This window comes from Mirounga angustirostris, unplaced genomic scaffold, assembly GCF_029215605.1.
Source record: "Mirounga angustirostris isolate CCGP_5_RB_7025 unplaced genomic scaffold, mMirAng1.0.hap1 SCAF_1, whole genome shotgun sequence".
Taxonomy (NCBI): Eukaryota; Metazoa; Chordata; class Mammalia; order Carnivora; family Phocidae; genus Mirounga; species Mirounga angustirostris.
The window spans coordinates 73,224,504-73,248,716 of NW_026991709.1; the positions used below are offsets into that span (position 1 = coordinate 73,224,504).

A 24,213-nucleotide genomic window follows, 5' to 3' on the forward strand; every position below is an offset into this window, starting at 1 on the left:
ACCAATTACCAGTTATGGACACTAGAATGAAATCCTCTTAACTACACACCAGCGCAGATGTGGTTTCACCACGTCACATACTAACACTCCTCAACCTCCATCAGTTGAGACAAAGTCTGAAATCATCTTGTTTTGTTTCTTTATCTGCTAAATATTGGAATGACTACCTGCTGGAGTTCCAACATGTTCACTTACCTTTCTGGAGGTATAATTTTTTATTGAGCCATAACTCACATTCATAAACTTCACTCTTTAGAAGTATACAATTCAGTGAATTATAGTATATTCACTGAGTTGTGTAGCCACAACTACTATCTGCTTCCAGGACATTTTTATCCCCCTAAAAAAAAAATCCCATATTCCTTGTATTTTGATCTTTTTGATCAAATGCAAATTTCACTTATTTATTTGATTAAATTGTGCTAATAACTTTCGGAAATTCAGGGAACAGCATATATATATAGTATATAATATTATAATAGCTTAGTATTTTTAATGTTTCTTGCTTATACTTTACCATTTGATCAAGGTTTTACATGTGCATGCGCACACACACACACACACACACACACTTTAGTCTTGGTTTTGTTAGGGCTACTAGGGCCAGGTTGGGATATTAGTGCAAGAATTGTAGCTTGAAGGAGTGAGTGGACACAGTGAAGGTAAAAATAACTCTCCTTTATTGAATACATACTGTTTCCCATGTACTATTCCTTACTTATGTGGGCAAATGGAGGCTTATAAAGTTTATGAAACTTATTATCCCTAAGATGGCAGAATTAGCCCACCTTGGTTCACAGCCCAAATTCAAACCCAGGCTCTCCAGATTCAATGTACATACCCTTAACTACTATGTTCTACTTCCTGCTCTTACCTTGGACATTTAGTTTAATTATACCAACAGCTCTTGATCAGGGCTGTGCAGTGTGCTTTCACAAGTCCTCATGCAATGCCTCGGATTACTGGATGAGAAGAGACCGCTCCTGTAGGCGAAATAATCACACAGCTCAACCAACTCGGACAAGCAGCTGGAATCCAGGGTTCTCTCTAGAGCCAACGTGGATGTGTGTTCCCCTACACCATGTTGAGAGTTCTTTTTTGCGGGGGGTTGATTAGGACTTTATTTAGAAAAATGGAAGTATATATGGAGAGAATATGTATATTATGTTTATATTTAACAGAATATAGGTTCTAAACACTTTACTTATTTATTTATTTTTATTTATTATTTATTTTTTATTATGTTCAGTTAGCCACCACATTTGATGTAGTGTTCAATGATTCATCAGTTGCATATAACACCCTGTGCTCATCACACACATGCCCTCCTTAGTACCCATCACCCGGCTACCCCATCTCCCCCTGCACTAAAACCCTCAGTTTGTTTCCTGGAGTCCAGAGTCTCTCATGGTTTCTTTTCCTCTCTGATTCCCCACCTTCAGATTCCCTCCCTTCCCCTGTGGTCCTCCCTGCTATTCCTTATGTTCCACATATGAGTGAAACCATGTGATAATTGTCTTCTGACAGTTATCTTAGACTTCTATTCCAGGTTTCATAATAACGCAATGCCTTCTATCTCGTATTTATTTGCATGTTTGAATGCCTACATCAGTCTTAGGGTAGCAGATATGACTTGATTTATATGTGTAGTCCCTGTGCTCAGATAATGTATATTGAATGGATGTGTGGATAAATTAAACAATGAGTCTTGCCACAAAGTCACTTGAATTTTCGGTTTCTAGACCTCCGTAAGAGTTTAACCACCAAGATTTTAGTGAAAGGAGAGCACATAAAATAGCTTGATCACACCATTGTTCTCTCTTTCTGTTTTTTTTGCAAAAGTAAACTTAATTCCACATACACGTTGAGTAGAATGCTTTTTGCATACACAAAGAAATGTGGTCACAAATAACTTTGGAGGAGGATTAGTCATAACTTGTACCTTTTGTAAGCAAAATGAATGAGGATACTATTAAAAGCTGGTGGATTGGGGCTTTCATTAATGGAATAAAATCTGCAGCTCTGTTAGCCCTCCCCACCCCCAATTCCTTAGCCTCTGTGAATAAAGCAGTGACCTGAGAGTTCTTGAGCCCGCTCCCCCACTCCTTGGAAAGGTCCTGCCAACTCTGCATTGTCCTGTTGGATTTGCAGTCAGATGTCTTATGCTGGCAGGCACTGGGCAGGCAATGAGTTCTTTCCCTGGAAGTTGGGCACAAAAAGACCGGCATGGGAGCAGCCTGTTTTGGGACAGCTGCTCTGAAACAATGCAGTAAGCAAGGCAGAAATTCCTCGGAGCAGAGGGTGACTCGTGGGAGGAGTTCAGTTTGCTAAGTATTGTCATTTGCTGAGAGTAGGTGTGTGCTCAAGAAGGAGTCTTAACCTGGAGGATCATTAACCCTTTCCGTCCGCTGGCGAGCTGCGGTGGCTTGGCAAGTTAGTCCCGGAGGCTACTGCTCAGGAAGGCCAGGGAGGAGGAGTGGAGTCACTTTTTCATGGGGGACCACTTTGAGAAGGGCCAGCACGCTCTGCTCAATGAAGGAGAAGAGAATGAGATGGTAAGATTCTAGCCACACTCCCCTCTTCCCCTTCCCATCCCCCAGCCTCCAATACTGTCCCCTGCCACACACACACACACACACACACACACACACACACACACATATGCGCGCGAGCGGGTATGCACACTCTCAGACACACTCACATGCTTCTTTGCAATTTGACTCTGGTATTATGTGAGAAAAGGTAGTGTCCAAGAGATTTCTCTGTCCCGTAAGTGTAATCTCTGACAGCAGAAATTTGCTAGGATGAAAACATTGTATTCATTTTATCAAGAAGGGAGAGAAGCACAATACCACTTTATGATGCATTTTTGAGCCTCGCGAGTCTAGCAAGTTCTGTTCAGAACTTTAATAATTTCAGCAAACCTCTAATGTTGGAAGCAGTGTATTCCTTGATAGGAAGAAGTGGAAGAGCCACTGTGAGGTAGGAATGCGGCTCAGTCTCGGATTGTCTTCTCTTCTCACATATGTGTTCCCGAAGAATGTTGGATGGGGAAAACATAAAATATTAACAATTATCAGCCTATACACTTTTCTGTTTACTTCTCAAATTTTGCTTGTAGGTCTCTAGTTATGGAGATTGGTTACAGACAACTTTCTGTATGTATTTCATTGTCTCTTTTATTTTAGATGTGCTCTCCTCTGGGGAACTATAGGAAAATCAGAGATGATTCCTATGTTCTTGCTGAATTTAAGCTGTATTTCTCAATTACAGAGTAATCAAGAGAGAGTTAGAAATGTGTACTTTTGGTTAATAAGGCCTTTCTGCTAATTGTGTTATGCCCGTAGTGGTGTAATTAAAATGCCATACTCCCATTCTATAATAGCATATTATCTTCCTGGAATTAATATAGAAATAACAAACCCAAAAGATATTTATTTAAATTTTTTCTTGGCTAATTGCTTTAGCCCTGACTATTAAATTCTTTGTTCCTGAACTGGTCTTTCAAGTTTAATCTGCTTACCTGTTCCTATAGCAACAACATTTTTTTGGACCTTCAAGAGTAGATCCCTTGTGCTATCAAAGCTGAAAAAATTGTAAGGGAATAAAAGGCACCCAAATGGACATGAGCTTCTTAACCATCTCCTTACTTCTTTCAGATTGGGCTGCCGAATGACAATTATTTTTAGGCCCTACACAAACATCCCTCGAAATGACTTTCTAATGCTATGTTGGCTGTAGTCCTTACTTCTCCAAAGTGTTTTCTTTGGAGAGTCAATATTCTATTATTGTCTGAATTAAGTTGACAATTTGACCCTCATCTGGAATGCTCTTCACCAGAAGGCAGGGGCTCCTCCCTCACATCCTCAGATGGAAACACACCCACTCTTTTCTCATACACTCATTTCTGCTCTTTGACAATTTACCACTCAATAGTCATTGAGAGTCATCCACTTGCTAGCAGACATTCCCAGTACTGGGGAAACGACTGTCCTTCTTTAGCCTACACACTGCAGCGTGGCGATTTTGTTCAGACTTCATCTTCATAATGGCACTGCCTAGTGAGTCAGGGTGTCCACTTCATGTTGTATGCAGCTGAAAGTCCAGTTAGGAGAGGACCTTTGGTATGGGAAGGGGACTCTGTGTTTTATGGACTGGAGTCGTTTGGCCAGCGGTTTCAGCAGAGGTGAGGCCATTAGTATGCAGTCTTGAGCTCTCCATCTTGTTCCGCCCGGAGAAACCTGGCCACCTGCCTGTTGCTGTGTCTGACTCTGTCCCTTTGTCACTCACTACTCCATTCCCCACGCCCCCTTCGCCTATAGCTGTAAACTTGCAAAATTCTGAAGATCTCTTTTTATTTATTTGGTTTTGATAGAGTCCAATTGACATACAATGTCGTGTTAGTTTCAGGTGTACAGTATAGTGATTTGACATTTCTCTACATTATGAAATGCTCACCACAATAAGTGTGGTTACCATCTGTCACCAGACAATGTTATTACAATTTTAGTGACTATATTCCCTATGCTGTACTTTTCATCCCTGTAAATTTTTCATTTTACAACCAGAAGTTTGTAGCTCTTTGTCCCCTTCACCAATTTTGCCCATTCCCTCAGTGCCCTCCCCTCTGGCAACCACCAGTTTGTTCTTTGTGTTTATAAGCCTGTTTTTGTTTGTTTGTTTTATTTTGTTTTTTAGATTCCACATATGGGTGAAATCATATGGTATTTGTCTTTCCCTGTCTGACTTCACTTAGCATAATACCTTCTACGTCCATCTATGGTGTTGTGAATGGGAAGATCTCACAAAAATTATCAAGATATCTTCAAGATATTCCATGTGTTTTTATAGTGAGTTTTAGTTTACCAAGTATTTTCTTGGCCACTTGCTAATTTGGTTTTTACTATACTTTGTGAGGTACATGCTATGATTCCCACTTTAAAGATGAAGAAATTGATGCACTGAGAATTTGCTTGTCTAAGGTGGCATTGGCCAATAAGTCCAGGAGCTGAGGCACCACATTAATTAAGTTGGCACCTCTTTTGTCTCTGGACCTAAACATAGCCCAGTGATACCTTTTTCAGTTCTTCCCCAGGACATTATACTCTTAACAGAACACACTTCCTCCCTTAAGATAACAGAGCTTAGGAGAATGTCTGATCTTAGATTCCCCAGGATCTATTTTGTTATATATAATTTGTAGACTTGTATTTCCTGAATAAGTCTGTCTCCTCTAACTTGAATTTTAATCCCTTTTAGAAAACCAAAAAATTGTCTAGAAGTGTGTCACATCAAAGTGTTTATAGTTTCTTGCTTTATAATATACACCATTTGGACCTTTGCAGAAGACATTCCTCCAATGATAGAAATGACTTCAGATATAAAGAAAAAACAACATTCTAGGGTTTAGCCCTCATGTCAAATGAAGAACAGGAATATTTCCAGGCCTAACGATGCCTGGACTGTCTTCCATTCTAGAATAAAAGAAAGAGGAACTAAAGAGCAACGCTAGGTGACATGAAAGTAATATTCTTAAGTGCAAAATGAGACAGGAGTCAGGAGAAGAAAGAATTTGTTCAAAGGACAAGGAAGAAAAGGGGAGAAAGTAACCTTGAGAGCGGGTTCACCCAGATGACTGCCTCGTAGCCTCAAAGAGCAGACTGATGCCTAGCCAGCGCTGCAAGTGGATCAGAGGCCTGGCTCTCACTAGCTTTGGGCTACTCATTTGCTGCTTTGCCCTGTTTCCAAATCTGTCCAGTAGGAATGGTCTTTTCTACTCTACCTGTCTCATAGGGCTTTTATGAGGATGAGCCGAAATAATCTCTGAGGAAGTGTTTTGAGAAATATAAAATTCTAGGTGAGTGTAAGCTGCTATTATCTAAACAAAGATAGGAAGTGTCAGGGCTTCAGAAATTAACCAGTTGAATAACTACTAACCCCAAAGTGAGGTCTTCTCTTCTCATTAAATAACCACAAGTAAGGACTGTATACTTTTACTCACAAGCTATAGTGACCATTTATAAATGGATAGGAGCTGAACTACCTTATACCCAACCTTGTAGTGCTTACTTTGGGAAAACCTCAACTCTTCTTTGAGCTAACTTCCAATCAGGAGTATCAGATCGCCTGGGAGCTCGAATTCCTTTGAATTCTGTGGATACATATTTATGTTTTGAAATGCCTTAGAAATACTAAGTGCTCAGGTGCTTGGGTGGCTCAGTCGGTTAAGCAGCTGCTTTAGTTTGGGTCATGATCCCAGGGTCCTGGGATAGAGCCTCGGGCTCCCTGTTCAGTGGGGAATCTGCTTCTCCCCTCTCCCTCTGCTCTCTCTGTCAAATAAATAAATAAAATCTTAAAAAAAAAAAAAGAAATACTAAATGCTCATTTCCTTATACCATGACTTAACAAAGTGGTTAATTGATTAATATAGTGGTTTAATTGTTTAGAACACTGCTCACCGTTATCCTTCGTTACACCCTAATGAAATCATACTCTTTTTGGGGAAGTGCTTTATTTTTATTCTAGTGAGACTTTTTTTTTTTAAAGATTTATTTATTTATTTGAGAGAGCGAGAATGAGAGAGAGAGAGAGTACATGAGAGGGGGGAGGGTTAGAGGGAGAAGCAGGCTCCTCGCCGAGCAGGGAGCCCGATGCGGGACTCGATCCCGGGACTCCAGGATCATGACCTGAGCCGAAGGCAGTCGCTTAACCAACTGAGCCACCCAGGCGCCCAAGTGAAACTTGTTTTTAAAAGTAATGTTCCCTGATTTTTTTTCTTTCCTAATTTCTAGCAAATAAGAAAGAAAATAAAACCCTTGATTTTTCTGATTATAAAGATAACATATGTTTACTATAAAAATATTGAAATGACATATAAAAATCTAAAAAATGAAGTAAATATGATTTATAAATCTTCCACTCAGACACGATCTGTATTGTTGACCCTCCTTCTAAAGACTTATAAAAGATGAATCCACAAAATTCATCCAACTCATCTAATAGACAAAGCTTTCTAATTTTTTATTATATTTTAATATTCTCTATACCGTTCTGTTTATTTACGTCTGTGTATCTGTATCATGGGAATACTACATAGTGGTGTGCTACTGTTGGTCTCTTTCAACTCCATATTCAGTAGCCTGAAATGAATAATGTTGGGAGTATTTATGCCGTAGAAATTGGTAAATGTTACCCAGGACTTGAGTCTTGCCCCACCTGAAGGCCAGTTGTTAAATATTTACCAGCATAACACTGAACATATTATTTCTTTAAGACTTCCCTTTTCCCCCGATACATGTCTAAATACAGTAAGCGTGTTGTATTTGGATATCATCTGTTTATTTGTACTATGCATCATGCCAAAACACAATAAAAGCAATCAGAATCTATTCTAAAAAGCATGCATACACATATTCACAAATATATTTTTTAAACAAAAAAAGGAGTCATTCCATCTATATGTTTTTTAAGCTGTCCTTTTCATTACACCTAAGAATTTATAATGCCTATATTTTTCTCCTGAGAATTGTAGCTCCACATAACTATTTTAACATTTAAATTGTATCTGGATGAACTATGCTATATTAAGCAAATCTCTCATGTTGCACGCTTTGTTATTTCTAAATTTTTAGGCTGTGATGGACAGCTTTGTACATGTAATTTCACATATTTGTCAGATTATTTCCTTACAATAAAGTCCTAAAAATAGCATTGATGCACAAAAGGGGATGTGTGTTTTAAATTTTGATTGATACGTAATGCTAAATTGCCTTTCAGAAGATTGTGCTTTTATCAATTTACACTCTGACTAGCACTCTTTTTTGAGAATACTTGCTTTTTCTACCATACTTGCCAATGTTGAGCATTATCAATCTTTTTCACTTGGGTTCACCTGCTATATGAAAATGATACTTTATGGCTGTATTATTTCTGCATTTCCTTGATTTGAAATTGAGCACATCTCAATAAGTTTATTAGCATTTGTTTTTTTGACTAGACTCTCTTAATGTTATAGCTCATGTTTTATCAACTAGTAGACTGGTTAAGTAAAACCTGTTGAATCGGGAAAAGCAAGAGAAACTCTCTTTGAACTTCCATGTTGTTTCTGAGAGTAAGAAGTTAGTACTGCAGTGAGCGCATAATAAGGCGGCAGGGTGGTGTGTGGTCTTTGCCACATTGGAAGCCCCATCGTGCCTTCAGCATGAGCAAGGGACATCTGTCCTCACCAATTAACTGGCTCACTTTCACAGCTGATGTTTGTCTTTTCTTCTCTAACACCAGGAAGCAAAAGCACCTCCCCCCACCTCAATAGCCACTTATTTATTATGCTCCATGAGCACCTCCGAGTTGTTTGCCAATGTTAACTAGTGAACCCACAGATCTCATAGTGGGGGAATTGTGTTCAGACTGAGACATTTTGTCAGTTGAAATGTTCAGGAAGCTGGGCTACTGGCCAAGTCTAGTGTCTTTATTCTTGATTCATTGCTGCAGAACTCCCATGAAGTCAACTCATCTTTGATATAAACTCTTGAGGAGTAACATTTAACTGCTTTTTGAGGACAGGGACCCTGCTTAGTTCACCTTCGTATGGCCTCCCCCTTCCCTTTCCCACTATTCCCAGAATTGAGTATAGTGCTTGGCACAAACAGTCAGGGTATATTTGACAGCGTAATTCCAAGCTCCATTAACCTGTAGTTTTGAAGACAGGGAGACAGCAGGGCTTAAAAGGAGAAACAGTTTGAGTAATAAAAAACGAAACTTAGTTAGGAAATTTTGTGTTATTTATTTGGAATGGCCAGTCATTTTGTGAATTTATCAATTGACTCCTCTTTCCCCCAAGCACAAACAAAGCTTATTCTTCGGAGTTAATTAGCCATACTATACTATTTTTCTATGAGATACTTTATGCTATCCTTTCATCCGTTCATGTATAAACTCAACAAATATTTACCAAATGCTTACTCTGTGCCAGGACTTCTCTGTGCTAACCAAGGAGGATTTTGAGTGAATAGCAAAAAGCTTTTGTTTTTAAGGAGTTCACAGTCGAGCGGGCAGGACTGAGTACATAATTTGTGGGGCCCAGTGCAAAATGAAAATGAGTTGCCCCTTGTTCAACAATTATTAAGAATTTCAGGATGGCTCTAGCAGAGCATTAAACTGAGTTCAGGGCCCTTTTGAGAGCAGGGCCCTGTGGGATTAGACAGACACGTGGCCATGTAGCTGGCCCTACAAGTGGGGGAGCCAGGAGTGCAAACTCAATGAAACTGTGATAAAACAGGTGCCACTGAGGGAGACACACACACAGAGCTGTGGGGGCACAGAATAAGGAGCAGCACGGTCAACGGGGGAGTTGGCATCTAATTTCCCTGGAGGGGTGGGTGAGGGCCCGAAAGTGAAAGACTTTCTGAGACACGCTCACAAGTGCACATTTTATCTTTTCCAGTGATTCCCAAACACTGGCCCATGAAAAAAACTGTACCAGAAACAAGTTGGGGAGTATATAAACAGAAGATTGAGTATGCAACGGCAGCCTTGACATAGAGGATGCTGAGTAGAGGAGGGATTTGCAAGATCCCTAGAAATTAGAATTGAAAAGCCTTCATAATCCATAGACCGTGGCGTAAGAGAGAAGGGGTGAATAGGGTGAGTAGGACTAAGGATGTCTTTAAGGTTCCTAGTCTGTACAATGGGAGGAGATGACGCAAGCACTGAATCCCGCAGGGAAAAGTAGGAACAGGTTGGGAGTGGAAATGGCTACAGCAGTAGCAGATACTTAGATGGTGATTGATCTGGACCAGGAACTTTACGTATAGTAATGTATTTAGTTCTCTCAGAAACCTTAAGAGGAATTATCATCTCTCTTCTGCACATGTAGGAACTGAGGTGTAGAGAGGTTAAGTAACTTGACCAAGCTCATTTGGCTAAGTATATGGAAGGCTATGGCTTAAGATTACCCCAGTTTAAACACAACAGTTTACTGCCTCTTTTCTTTCTTTCTTTTTTTTTTTTTTTTAAGATTTATGTATTTATTTTAGGTGGGGAGGGGCAGAGGGAGAAGGAGAGAACCTCAAGCGGACTCCATGCTGTGCGCAAGCCCGACGCGGGCTGATCCCACGGCCCCAAGATCCTGACCTGACCTGAAATCAAGAGTCAGTCACTTAACTGACTGAGCCACCCAGGCACCTTGGTTTACTGCCTCTGACTTTTGCTAAATTCTGGATGCACTGTTTTAGTTGTTAATGGTGGCAAAAATGGCAGGGCATAAATGAAAGAAACACAACATTAGGAGGCTGGAGAACAGCATTGTTGTGTTGGCTCTGCCATTATTTATTGTTATACCCTTAAAGCAAATCATGGTCACATCTCTTTCGCTTTGTCTCATTTATAAGGTGGAAATAATAATACCTTACTAGTTTGAACCAGGGACCAATGCAGGTGGTTTCTTGAGGTCCTCTCCAACACACACAAGGATATGATTTCAAAAGTTTTAAAACAGGTGGACAAAATCACTATGAAATGTCTTAAGAAATTTAAGTGACACTTTTGATTTTTTTCAAAGCACTCTGAGTTTAGTCAAGGAAAGGAGAACATATCTGGAGATATCAGGTGGGAACTGGAAATTTATGGCAGTTGTTATGTGAATTAGTTATGAATAAAGAGTAAATCCATTGGTAAACGATTAACCAATGCTGAACCCTATAGGGTCCTCAGGCCTACAGAAACAGAGCACAGGAACTTGACCTTCAAAAGCATTGGTGCATTGGTGATGTGTCCAGATTCATTCCTGGGTGCCATTTTCAAGTCTTTGTCGCTATTTTAAAGCTTTGTGAAGACTAGCCAGAGTGGGGTCCCCTACCTCCGTGGCCTACAGCTGTTTCTGGATGCCTGTCATGTAAACCTTGGTGAGCTGTCTGAAACCACAGCCTGGGTAGAGACGGAAGGCAGCTCAGAACACTGCCTCCTCAATTCTATCCTCAGCCTAAGGCTACTCTTCTGGACAATGAGCACAGCTATGCCCTAGATGCCCCCTCAGGAATCAGAACAGAGAGGAGGCCCAGTGCACTTCATACTTTCCAGAGAAATATGTCCCTCAGGGTAGGACACTTTCTGATTTTCGTGGTTGCATACACAGGGCTCTGGCTGGGATTGTAAGATTTTAGCATTTCCAGAATCTATGAGCATCTTGGAGCCATGGATGGAGGATTTTGAAGCTCTGGTACTCAAGTTTCAGAATCAGTAGAGATGATACTGTGATATCAATGTTTTAAGGCTAGTTCAAAAACAAAAGGATCCAAGAAATGAGTTTGGCTAGATAAGTGGTTACTTTTACTTGCTTTTTAGTGGAAAAATAAGGTTGATTTTTTTTTTTTAATTTTTTTGACAGAGAGAGACATAGCGAGAGCAGGAACACAAGCAGGGGTAGTGGGAGAGGGAGAAGCAGGCTTCCCGCAGAGCAGGGACCCCGATGTGGGACTCGATCCCAGGACCCTGGGATCATGACCTGAGCCGAAGGCAGACACTTAATGACTGAGCCACCCAGGCGCCCATAAAATAAGGTTGATTTTTATGGCGCACATTTACCTGCAACTTTGCTCTCTTTCAACTTGGAATCATCAAGCAAAGTAAGGATCTTTAGCTTGGAGACCAAGCCACCCTGCGTAGGTTTTTCCTTTAGCCAATTTCAACAGGCAATTACTTACATGCCATTTGCTCTGCTTACCCAAATGTGGTCTGCTTGTTTTTCCAGAATACATTATGTACTTTCTTTGCCAGGGACATGTCTCAGGGACCTTGATACCTGGCCATCCGAGTCCTGCCTATTCACCAGAAGCCATCTCAAATCTGATTCCCTTCCTAAAGGCCATCTGGGAGCACCTGGGTCACACTTCATCACTTGCTTGTCTGGAGTAGATATGAATGCCTATCTTGGCAATTTTCACTAGGTTTTATAGTAGAGTCATGTGTTTATCCTTCTCCCCCAACCGTTGTGAGTTGTTATCAGCAGATATGAGCCTTATTTCATGTCTGTATCTTATATGCAACACTGAAGTTACTTAACATGTTTCTGATAAGGTGAACTGAAGATGTTTGTGCACATCTTATAAGAGTTTTTATCTTCTTTACAAACTCTTGAGTAGTCAGTGCCAATTTTACAAAAGGAAACACTGAGAAATTATATAATTTGTCCAAGTCTGGAAGCTAAGAAGCAGCAAAAACAGATCTGGAACCTAGGCAGCTGGACGCCAAAGCTCCTACTCTAACTGCCTTAGGCCTTTGACGTGGCCTCATGTGACTACTACCACCACCACTGCTATTACTACTAATGCTGCTACCACTACTGTGACCACTTCAACAACTGCGTAAATAAGCCCAAGACCACAGTAGTTTAGCAGCTGTTTTATACTCTGTACTCATTTTAAGCTTGTGAGAGACAAAGCCTCCAGGTCCGTTTTTACAAAAGTCACAGCTCTCTGATCTTTTGGGCACAGAAGGAAACAGGGACACAGATGCTGGAATCAGATCAGCCCTCAGTGCGTGTCTGCATTACTGAAATGGTCTCTCCTTGTGCTCTCACCCCTCCCCCCGGGGTGGTCTCCTTGGCTTGTCACTCAGTGCTAAGCTTCTAGTAGGGGTAGAGAAGGTTCCCTGTTGCCCTCGTTCTACTTAGTCTTGGGCAGTCCCTTTGTGTCTGGGCTTAGAGGAGTGGAAGTGGTGCTTTATTAATATTCCTGTTCGTCCTCTGCATGGCAGCTACCTCTGTCTTTTATCTGAAGTTGGCTTCAGGTGGGAGTTTTCTGCCCTCTCCTAGCAGTTACCTGGGCTTGATTTTGTAGAATCTTGGCTTCAGGATGGTAAGTTGTAGAAGGTATTTGCTTCTATCCTTCATCCAGCATCAATTGATTTTCATCCTGGTAGAGGATTTCTTACTTAGAAGTAATTGACCTGTGTTCATTTGGGCCATAAAGGTTTTATTTTCAAACTTTACTTGGGGCCCTCTGGTAACTGAAAATGTTACATATCCTCAGGTACTATACCAGTGGGAAAAAATTGCCCTTCTTTCAAGAGTCTCAGCAAAATGCTCGTTTTGTTTTCTAACTGGCTCTGATTAGATCATCCTCCCTCCTTTTAAAGATTTTATTTGTTTGACAGAGAGAGAGAACAGGTGAGATCTTGACCTGAGCTGAAGGCAGACGCTTTTACTGACTGAGCCACCCAGGCACCCCGATCATCTCCCTTTTCAAACTTATTAGTGGGGCCAGAAGAATACCAAGCTCTTAGTTACACGTCCACGTCTGGAGTTAGGGTCAAAGTTAGCTCTACATGAAGCACAGCTGATGATGAGGAAGTGGCGGTGTGACAGAAAAAAGTGAGTGAGATAAGTGGGGATTGAGCGGTCTCAACAAAAAATACAAATGGATAAACAGAATGTCTAATATGATAGTCAATAAATAATAGTTTAATTGAACTGAACAGATAGTGTTTAAAGTGGACAGGTCCCCCACATGATTATTTTTGCTAGAGAGAATATAAAATTTAGAGCTCTCCTACTGGTATTTTAGATATCTGTGAAGAAGTAGAAAAGGACCTTTAAAACATACATATTTATTTTTCGGATGTTAAAAGTGAAATGTATTTAGTGATTAAAATGTGTGTAATACTGGGGCGCCTGGGTGGCTCAGTTGATTAAGTGGCCAACTCTTGATTTCGACTCAGGTAATGATCTCAGGGTCCTGGGATGGAGCCTCTGGTGAGGCTGTTTGTTCAGTGGCTAGTCTGCTTCGGGTTTCTCTCTCCCTCTCTCTCTGTCCCTTCCCTGCCTCTTGTGTGCATGCACACGCGTGCGCCCTCCTCTCTCTCTCAAATAAATAAATACATCTTAAAAAAAAAAATAGAATGTGCTCAACACAGATGTAAAAGAAGAATCATGATTACATCACCCAAGGTAAATGTTGTTAGTGTTTTATCTGATGTATTTGTCTTCCAGTCTTTCTTGTTTGTGCCTCACCTTATTTCAATGAAATTTGAAATTGTACTGTATACTTTCATGTTGTCTCTCTTTACTTAATATTATTACGTATATTTTTCCTCATATTATTAAAATACTTAATAAATATTATTTTAATGCCTATATAATATTTAATAATTACCCTATTCTTTTATTCAAAGATTGCTTTCTATTTGCTACTACTGCTAATATTGCAGTGAACATATCTGCATACAAGTCTTTATTCTGTGTTTTGCATAAGTTAGAGGGATTGCTTTTTTTTTTTTTAAGACCAAGAGTCTTTCTTAGTGGCCTAAAATCATACCTTTGGAGGTGTGCACATTCTTTCAAAATCCCTCTTAGCAGTAGACATCTAGGCTAATAAGGAATTGCCAGGATGGGATCTGCTTCTGATGCTCAGAAAGGCCGTGTTTGACATTGTCTATCCCAGAGAACTATGAGGAGAGAGTGTGTACTAGGAAGTTGTGAAGCTTCTATTTACTTAATGGTTTTTCATGCAGAAAGCATCATGTGCATATAAAGGGTCAGTTCTGACCATAGCAGACGACGAGGCTCTAGTAACAAACTGCGGGCCCTTTATATTTCATTTCAGAAAATTTCCCATGTAGCTTCCTCCTGCTGTTTCTTCTGTAGGAGGAATAAGTAAAAGCTAGAATTCCTATTATTTTGCTAGCAAATTCTATCCCCTGTGATCACAGTTAGAGTATTTGTTCTTTAATAAAGGCCTGATTGTGGGGCCCTTCAACCTTATGGGGAGAAAAATCTAATCATCTTCCTTCTGAACTTTTACACAAGTTCCCAGAACAGGGAAACAATTTTATTTTTGAGTTTTAATATTATTGAAATAATTGCCTACAGAGTATCCCAATTAAAAAATAGCCAAATAATATACAAATAAAAGTGGAATATTTTGCTACCCCAAGGGAGGATATGCTTTTCTATTTAATTTTTAATGACTTATTGATCAACTATTCACCGCTGTATCTCCAATGCTTAGAAAAAATATAAATACACAATATGTATTGGTGGATAAATATAGCTAGTTACAGTTACATTCCAAAACTATATAAAATGGCATATATTGGGGCACCTGGATGCCTCAGCCATTAAGTGTCTGCCTTCGGCTCAGGTCATGGTCCCAGGGTCCTGGGATCAAGCCCACATTGGGCTCCCTGCTTGGCGGGAAGCCTGCTTCTCCTTCTACCACTCCCCCTGCTTGTGTTCCTACTCGGTATCTCTCTCTCTGTCAAATAAATAAATAAAATCTTAAAAAAAAAAAAGAAATAGCATACAGATCTAAAGGTAAATAAAGATTAGAATTCAGAAAAATAGAGGATTGACTTATTATACTTCATTTCACCTGTTCCATAGAATCAACTTTCCAACAACCCAAACTTTGTCTTTCTCCTGCTTATTACTTGCCCATCCAAGCTTTCCTTAAATGCCCTCAGAAAAGGAAACTTAGCATGACAAGTCATTTCCTTGTGAGACAGAATGACTATTATAAAGACTCTTCCTATGTTGAACTGAAATATGGTTCCGTTAACCTGAATTCATTAGTCCTACTTCTTTTGCCTTTTGGGGCCACATGTCAAAAATCAACTTCCTATCCTCAGGCATTTAAAAATTGTTCCTATATGTCCCCCATCTTCATCCCTCCTGGCCTCTCTTCTTCAATCTAAACACATTCAGTTTCTTCAACCACTCTTCATGTGGCATAGTTCACATTTATTGACTACTTACTAGGTCCTGTGCCCATTGCTTAGCTCTTCCATGTGATACTTTATTCACAGTAACCTCATTGGGTAGATACTCATACTATAGGCACAAAGACCAAATGTTTCCATTGTTTCTCTGTGGCAGGGGTCCACAAACTATTGACTGTGGGTGACATCTGGCTCACTGACTTATCTGAAAATAAAATTTTATTGAAAAACAGCCTCCTGCATTTGTTTACAGATTGTCTCTGGTTGCTGTTGTACTACAATGACAGAGCTGAATGGTTGTTAGAGAGACCACGTGGCTCACGAGGCTGAAAATATTTTCTATCTGGTACTTCACAGAAGAAGTTTGCTGAGCCTACCCTTTTCCTTCTGATCTCTCTTTTTTTTTTCTGATCTTATTAAAAATTTTTTTTTTCTTTATTGCCATACTAAAGTGTTACTTGTTAGGGTTGTCCAAGTTTTGCATCCACCAGTGATGGTTTAGGAGAGCTCTGGAAAGGCTTGGGCTGGGTGGTGTTTAAGGATTTAAATGGCTGTCAGTGGTCAGTAGATATTTACAAACTGCTGTGGTGGAAAGTGCCCTGTTTGGAAGCCTGGGTTCTTTCTAATCTGGATTCTTCCATTAATCATTCATTTTGTGTGAGGAGTTTCCCCTTGCTGGGCCTCTGTTATTTTTTTCATCTCTAAATAGATCTAGATCTATAGGATCTGTCTGATGTAGTTACATACTTATCTTCATTTTGAGGTTGCCCAGACCCTTACTTACCAGCGTGAACATTGGTGACCAGATATATAAGAAGCTTTACCTGTTGGAAAGAGTACAGCCATGTATAACCAAGAGCCAGTGGATCCTTAGATTTCCCAAATTATGGAATTTCAGATAGAGAAAGTCACTCAAAGATAATCCAGTCCAACACATTCATTTTTTTAAAGTTATTTCTTGTAAAGATAATTTTAGATTCACATTCAGTTGCAAGAAATAATACACAGAGATTCTGTGTATGCTTTACCCATTTTCCCCATTGGTAATATCTTGCAAAACTATAGTAAAATATCACAATCAGGGAATTCACTCTGATAGGTCAAGGTACACAACATTTCCATCATCACAAGTATCCTTCGTTTGCCTTTTTATAGCCACATCCATTTTTTTCCCCATCGATCCCTACTCCCTAAGCCCTGGCAACCACTATTCTGCTTTCTGTTTCTGTAATTTTCTCATATCAAGAATGTTATATAAATAAGATCATACAGTATGTGAACTTTGGGATTGACTTTTTTTACCCAGCATAATTCCCTAGAATTGATCTAAGTTGTTTTGTGTATCAATAGTTCATTCTTTTTTACTGCTGAGTAGTTTTTGGTGATATTTCATGGTGCCATGGTTTATTTAAACCATTAATCCGTTGAAAGACATTGTAGTTGTTTCCAGTGTTTGGCTATTATGAATAAAATTGCTGTAAACATTTTGAATAGGTTTTTATGTGAGCATAGGTTTTTATTTTTCTGGGATAAATGCTCAGGAGAGCAATTGCTGGGTTGCATGGTAGTTTCATGTTTAGTTTTTAAGGAAACTACCAAACTGTTTTCCAGTGTGGTTGTACTATTTACATTCCCATTGGCAATGTATGAGTGATCCTGGTTCTCCAAATCCTCACCAGCATTTGCTGTTTTCACTATTTTTTATCTTAACCATTCTGACAATTTATCTCTAACCATTCTCTATATAGCTATATAGTAATATCTCATTGTGGTTTCAATTTGAATTTTCTTAATAGCTAATGATTTTGAAGATCTTTTTGTGTGCTTATTTGCCATGGGTATTTTCATGTCTTTTGTCAATTATCTAATTGAATTGTTTGATATTTTACTGTTGAGATTTGGGTGTTCTTTATGTATTCTAGATACTAGTTTTTTATTGAATATGTGGTGGCAATGTGTTTGTAATGTGGATGTCCAATTGCTCCAGCACTATTTGTTGAAAAGGTTATTTTTTTCTTCATTGAATTGCTTTTGCACATTTGTCAAAAATCAGTTGGGCAGAGTTATATAGGTCTATTTCTTGTTTTTTATTCTGTTCCATTGATCTATGTGCCAGTGATGATGTACACAGTCTTGATTAAGGAAGTGTATAATAATTCCTGAGATCAGGTAGACTTGTTGCTTCCACTTCATTCTCATTTTTTCAAAATTGTTTTAGCTGATATAGTTCATTTGCTTTCCATATAAATTTTAGAATAATTTTGTTTATATCTACAAAAAATCTTACTGAGATTTTGATAGGAATTGTGTTAAATCTATATATTAAATTTGGGAGAATTAAAATCTTTGCTATGTTAAGTTTTCCACACCATGAACGTGGTATATCTCTCCATTTATTTAGAGTCTTCTTTGATTTCTCTTATCAGCATTTTATAGTTTTCAAAATACAAGTCCTGTGTGTGTTTTGTTAGATTTACACCTAAGTATTTCATTTTTTGAAAGATTGTAAATGGTCTTGTATTTCAAATTTTGGTATTCGATGTTATAGAAATATAATTAATTGATTTTTATATGTTTATCTTGCATCTTATTACTATGATTAACTAACTTATTAGTTCTATGAGGGTTTTTTTTTTTGTAGATTCCTTGAGATTTTCTATATAAAAATCTATCACGTGCAAGTAGGAACAGTTTTAAATCTGTATGCTGTTTGTTTCTTTTTCTTGTCTAGCTACAACTCTTCTGTTGAATAAAAGCAATGAAAGTAGACATCCTCATCTTGTTCCTAATTTCAGTGGGAAAATATTTGCTGTCTCATCATTAAATTTAGTGCTACCTGTATGTTTCTAAAGATGCTCTTTATCAAGTTGAAGAAGTTCGTTTTCATTCCTATTTCCCTAAGAATTTTTATCATGAGTGTGTGTGAAATTTTGTCAAAAGTTTTTTTGTGTCATTTGTTATGAACATGTGATCTTTAAATTAAAAAAAACATTTTTTTAGTCTGTTAACATGGTGGATTACATTGATTGATTTTTGAGTGTTAAATTAGCTTCCTATCCTTGGAATAAATCCTACTTGGTAATGGTTTATAATTCTCTTACCATATTGCTGAATTCTATTTGTTAATATTTTGTTGAAGATTTTTGCTTCTATGTTCCTGAAGAAGATTGGTCTAGAGTTCCTTTATTTTCATTCCCCTTCCTCCCTCCTTCCCTCCCTCCTTCCCTTCCTTCCCTTTCTCCCTCCCTCCCTTCCTACTTCCCTCCCTTCCTTTCTCCCTCGTTTATTAAGCACTTAATATGTGTGAGTCCCTGTGCAAGCTATTAGGTATACAATGAAAAGTCCTAGGGCTCAATATCTGGTGGAGGATAGACTTTGGTGGGCTGGTGCTCTGACAGAATATACAAGTTTCTGTGAGAACACAGAAGAAGCTACAACCAATTCCTGGATGACTTCAGTGGGAAAGTGCCGATTGAAAAGAATCTAGATGCATGAATAGGAGTTTAGCAGCAAGCCCAGTTAGGGTGAAGGACATTCCAAGTCAAGCAGACACAATGTACAAAGGTACTGAGATGTAAAGGAACAAAGCACATTCCATTCGGAGAACTGAATGCAGCTTGGCAAAGCTGGTGTGCAGGGTGTATGTGTGTGTGGTGGAGTGGGACTGGGAGAACAGAGAGTTGAGGCTGAAAAGATAGTGTGGGGAAGATTAGGAAGAACTCTGCATGCCATTCTAAAGGGATTTAAGGGTTTTAAGCAGGTAACCAACCACACTGGTTTGCCTGGACTTTCCGGACATTAACACTAAAGGTCACATCCTGAGAAATCCTTCAGTATTGGACAAACTGGATGGTTGGTCACTCTAATAAGGAATTGAAATCAGATGTCTGCTTTAGAAAGGTAACTCTGTAACAATGTGAACAACAGTGTAGAGAGAAGTGAACCTGGGACATGATGACTCTTGCAGTGGATTCTAGTGCGAGCACTGGTTGAACTAATAAGGCAGGAGTATCAGGGATGGAGAAGAGGAGACCAATTTGAGAAATATCTAGGGGACATGATCACTAGACCTTGGACTACTTAGATGTTGAGGGAGAAGGAGAAGAATATTAAAGAGGATTCCTGGATTTCTGAGTCTTATAATTGGATGTGTAGTGGTGGTGGTGGTAATGCAGGGAGAGAGGAGTGTGTGGTTAATGAGTTCGATTTTAAACTTAGGATTCATTCTGACTGAGGAGGCATCATAGAGAGAGTCTTATATGAATGCTGTTTTTAAAGATTGCTAGGATTTTTTTTTTTTTTTTTCTGGGAGAGGGCATTGCAAAATTGTGGGGTGTGACTCTTGATAAGTGTTAAAGTTATTGCTTTGGGTTCAAGACCATGCATGCCCAACAAGCACTGGTAGAACCTTCAGAAGCAAAAGTAGAACTCACTTGAGAGTGTGTGGCAGTTTTTGAAATGTCATAAATGTGCAATATATATATATACAGCCAATTTAATAATAATTCAAAACTGGTATGATCATTGCCTGAGTCAGAAGAGAGAATACTGCTAGCACTCCAGAGGTTCTCCTGGGGCCTGCCCTAACTATGACCCATCTCTGCTGTCTGCCCCTACTCCATGCAGAAGTGACCTCTCACCTGGCTTGTATAATTATAATTTTCTTGCCTTTAAAAATATTTTTCTAACTATGTATGCATACCATAACAATATTTTTGAGGTTTCTGTGATTGAAATCACACTGATTATATTCTTTTGTGTTTTGCTGCTTTTGCTTATATGATTGGTGAGATATATATTACTGCACAAAATTACAGTTTATTTGCATTGTGTCAGAATATATCATTGCAAGACTATACTTTCTAAAAAGTCAATTCTATTGTTGATGGACTTTTGGATTGTTTCCAGCTTTGAATTTTTCTTGTTTGTGTCTCCTGGTACCCAGGTACACCCAGTTACTCCTGGTAACTCTGGTAAAGTTTCCGTAGAAGAGATACAAGTAGAAGTGCTGAATCACACAGTGTGTGTATCTTTAACCTCACTGTGTAATGCCAAAGTGCTTTCCAAAGTGGTCTTGACAATTTATTTCTCAACAGCAATGCTCAGAAAGGATTCCTCATTCTGAAAACGAGTGGTGACCATTGTTCTAGCGAATGCTTTCAACTCACTTCCAAACTGTGGAAAAGATTTCCGGCCTTCTTAATGAGAGAGCTTGGTAATCTAGTGCTTTTCAAAATGATTTTTATCTATGCAGGCCCCATTTAGGCATAAACTTGTAATGGAAATCAATATACTTATGTCGATTTTATGTTGTTTGAACAGGTAGAAATGGAGTTGTTCTGGTTGAAAGGGCAGTGTTTGGTGCGTGCGTGTGTACTAAGTGGGAGGGAGCTCAGAGTACACCTGCTGGGCCCCAGCCTAATGTCTGGCACATGGTGTAATTATTAGTAGAGTTGTCTGAAAATGGAACAGCCTTTCCCAGGAAGTAGAGTTGCTTCATTGGAGGTGTGGGAGTTTCACATTATGAAATAAATATGAGATCGGGTTATCTCTGATCTTTCTCAGAGTTCATGACAGCATACTTCTCCCTCTTTCATTTTCTAAAATCTTATGGTAAGTAACAAATAATCATACCTGGGGAGAAAGATGAATAATAATACTTAGGGATACAATTTATGGTTGGGATAAATTCTCTATTGGTCAAAGAGTAGGAGGCTGACTTTGGAAGGAGATCATTGCTTTTCCTCTGCTCTCTCTCTCTGGGCTTTTATCTGAAAATTCTCTTAAAATATCAGCTTTTGGGGTGCCTTGTGGCTCAGTCGGTGAACATCTGACTCTTGGTTTCGGCTTAGGTCATGATCTCATGGGTCATGATCTCATGGGTTGTGAGATTGAGCCCTGTGTTGGGCTCCATGCTCAGCAGGGAGTCTGCTTGAAGATTCTCTCCCTCTGCCCCTCCTGCCACTCTTTCTCTTTCTTATAAATAAATAAATCTTTAAAAAAGTCTCAGTTTTCTTCCCTGAAAAATGATGTTTGACTGGATGTTTGCTATGATTCATCAGGTGTTAATAGTCAATGATTACCATTTTTGGCCTCCACTAGCTCAAACATTAGCAATTAGCAAGAGTTCAAGCCGTGTCCCCCATGACACTTGCCTCTCTGTTTACCAGTCTAATAATATTCCAATCTAAGGAATTAACATATAATTGGTGCCATTGGCGCATTCAAACAATATCTGTGGGCCTATCGTGTCCTGGGAACTGTTCTGCTCTGTGACAGGGATCCAGCAATGAACAAGATAGACCAAAGCTCTGCTCTTGTGGAACTTACATGCTAGGAATGGATCACAAAAAAATAAACAAATAAAAATATTAGATGGAGATAAGGGCTTGCAGAGGTTTAAAATAGGATGATGTGCTAAAGAGTGATTGGGTGGCTTCCTGAGACCCTGTGGTCAAGGAAGCTGAGATCTTAATTATAAGGAGGGGCCAGACACGTCAGGGCATCCCTCAGGGTTTAATAATTAACCTTAAGTCTAATTGCCCTCATAATAACAACAGCCTCTATTCGAATAATGCTTCTACCACTGTTATTCCATTTCATTGTCATAACAGTTTTGTGAACATTAGTGTTCTTAACTTTTAGATGGGGTAATGACTTCCGGATGATAAAATTAGTAAGTGGCAAAATGAATGCCAGTCTTGAACCCAAGTGTTTGGCCTTTAAATGTGACCTTTTCCTCTGCCCTGCCCAGTCTTGGATCTTTATCCTGTTCAGTGAGTAGGCTGCCCAGAGAAGTCAGTAGTCCCACATACTGACCTGTCTGTACTTTGTCTTATGTCACTCAGACGTCATTAGAAGAGAATTTTTAATTTCAGCACCACACGAGAACCTAAGAAATGTCTCTTGCTCAAGATCACCAGACCAGAAGATTAGGATGTTGCTGGCAGAAACCACTGTCTGGTTGCTGGGTGGAGTCCCTCTTGCCTATTTCCTCTTCCTCTGCAGTTTGAGCTTGTGAAAACCTGTTTAAGGGGAACCTAGAACTTGTCTGGGCAGCACCTCCACTAGCTCAAACATTAGCAATTAGCAAGAGTTCAAGCCATGTCCCCCATGACACTTGTCAAATGAGGATGTCAGAGAGCTAAGGATGGAATGCCTTCAGGAGAGGCAGACTGGGGTTGGGAAGGAAACAGTTTTAAGTAAGAAGGACCTGGCTCTGTTATCTACCAGCAGGGTGACTAAGGGTACATTCTTTAACTTCTTTGAACCCCACCTTCCTTATTTCTTGCCCATGGCTGATATTAACTTCCTTATAGAGTTGTGAGGATTAAATCAGAATGTGGAAAAAAATAAATATTTAGGGTGATAAGGACATACTAGAAGTTTTTTACATGAACTGATTTTTCATGAGCTTCAGCCAAGCTAGATGGACAATTAGGCAGGGTATTACCAACCTGTCTGCCACTGACAGGTGGGACAGTTTGTTTTTCAGCCAGCCAACTGGTGTGACAAAGAGGAGTTTCCATAGCCCAGGCTGGAAGCATCCTGAGCAGAGAAGAAACCCCGCTAAGTCAGAGGACACTAAAGTCCCATACATGTCTCTTCTTCCTATTCCCATAATCAGATTCTGCCCAGCTAGAAAGGCTGTAGGCAGCAGCCTCTTCCCCTGACTTTGCCTGAGGACACCAGTTTTAGGGAAGCCACGAGAGGTCCACTTGCCGGGTGTGGAGGGGGAAAGATGGAGGTGTAGATTTTAAGGATTCAGCAACTTTTGGCCACTGGCCAGCTGCGGTAGAATACACATCCCTGAGTCCCAAAGTCCCTCCCAAAAGTGCATTAACTGGCCTGACATGACTGGATTAATTCTAACACCACAGTACACTGACTTTCTACCTTAAATTGGCATTTTGTCCTGAAATACACCTCCATATTTTCCGACTCCACACCTTTGCTCGGGGCTAGTTCCTCCGATTGGAGTGACTCTTCTACCTTCCTTTCCTGACTGTTGAAATTCCAATCCTCTCCAAGTCCACCTCGAGGAACAATGCTCCCGGAAAGCGCTTCCTAATTATCATCTCAGTTGGACATCCTCATCTCTTTGAACCTAATAGCATTTTTCTCCCAATGTTCTTCAGATGACACTTAATATTTTCTGCCCAGAATCATATTTTAATTAATTAATTACTAATTTATTTAATTCATTATCTCCCTTCTCAGCCCCTGGAGGGTGGGAAACTTACCTCTAGCAGACCTACTTTACCCATGGCCTTAGACACAGTGGGCAATTTGAGTCGAACTTAAGGAAAGATGCCTGAAGACTTTATGCTTGGAGGTAGCACCTAAACATTTTTATGATGAATTCCTTAGTTCTGGGGCCTGACACCTGACACAGGTGTCATTCCACTGTTTCCTATAATAATTGTGTGAAGTAAGGCTTTAGCAAGAGAACCAGGAGTCAATGGCCAGAGAAATGACATTCCAAAGCTAGGAATGAGAGAG

At 39.6% G+C, this 24,213-nt stretch overlaps 1 protein-coding gene across 1 annotated transcript in view; it reads left to right on the top strand.

Annotated features, from left to right (window-relative positions):
* Window positions 1-2,492: 2,492 nt before the first annotated feature.
* Window positions 2,493-24,213, top strand: part of ATP13A4 (ATPase 13A4) — a 129,108-nt gene continuing 107,387 nt past the window's right edge. The window contains exon 1 of the mRNA XM_064575605.1: window positions 2,493-2,555. Within this exon, the coding sequence (XP_064431675.1) occupies window positions 2,493-2,555 (63 nt within the window). The remainder of the gene's footprint in view (window positions 2,556-24,213) is intronic.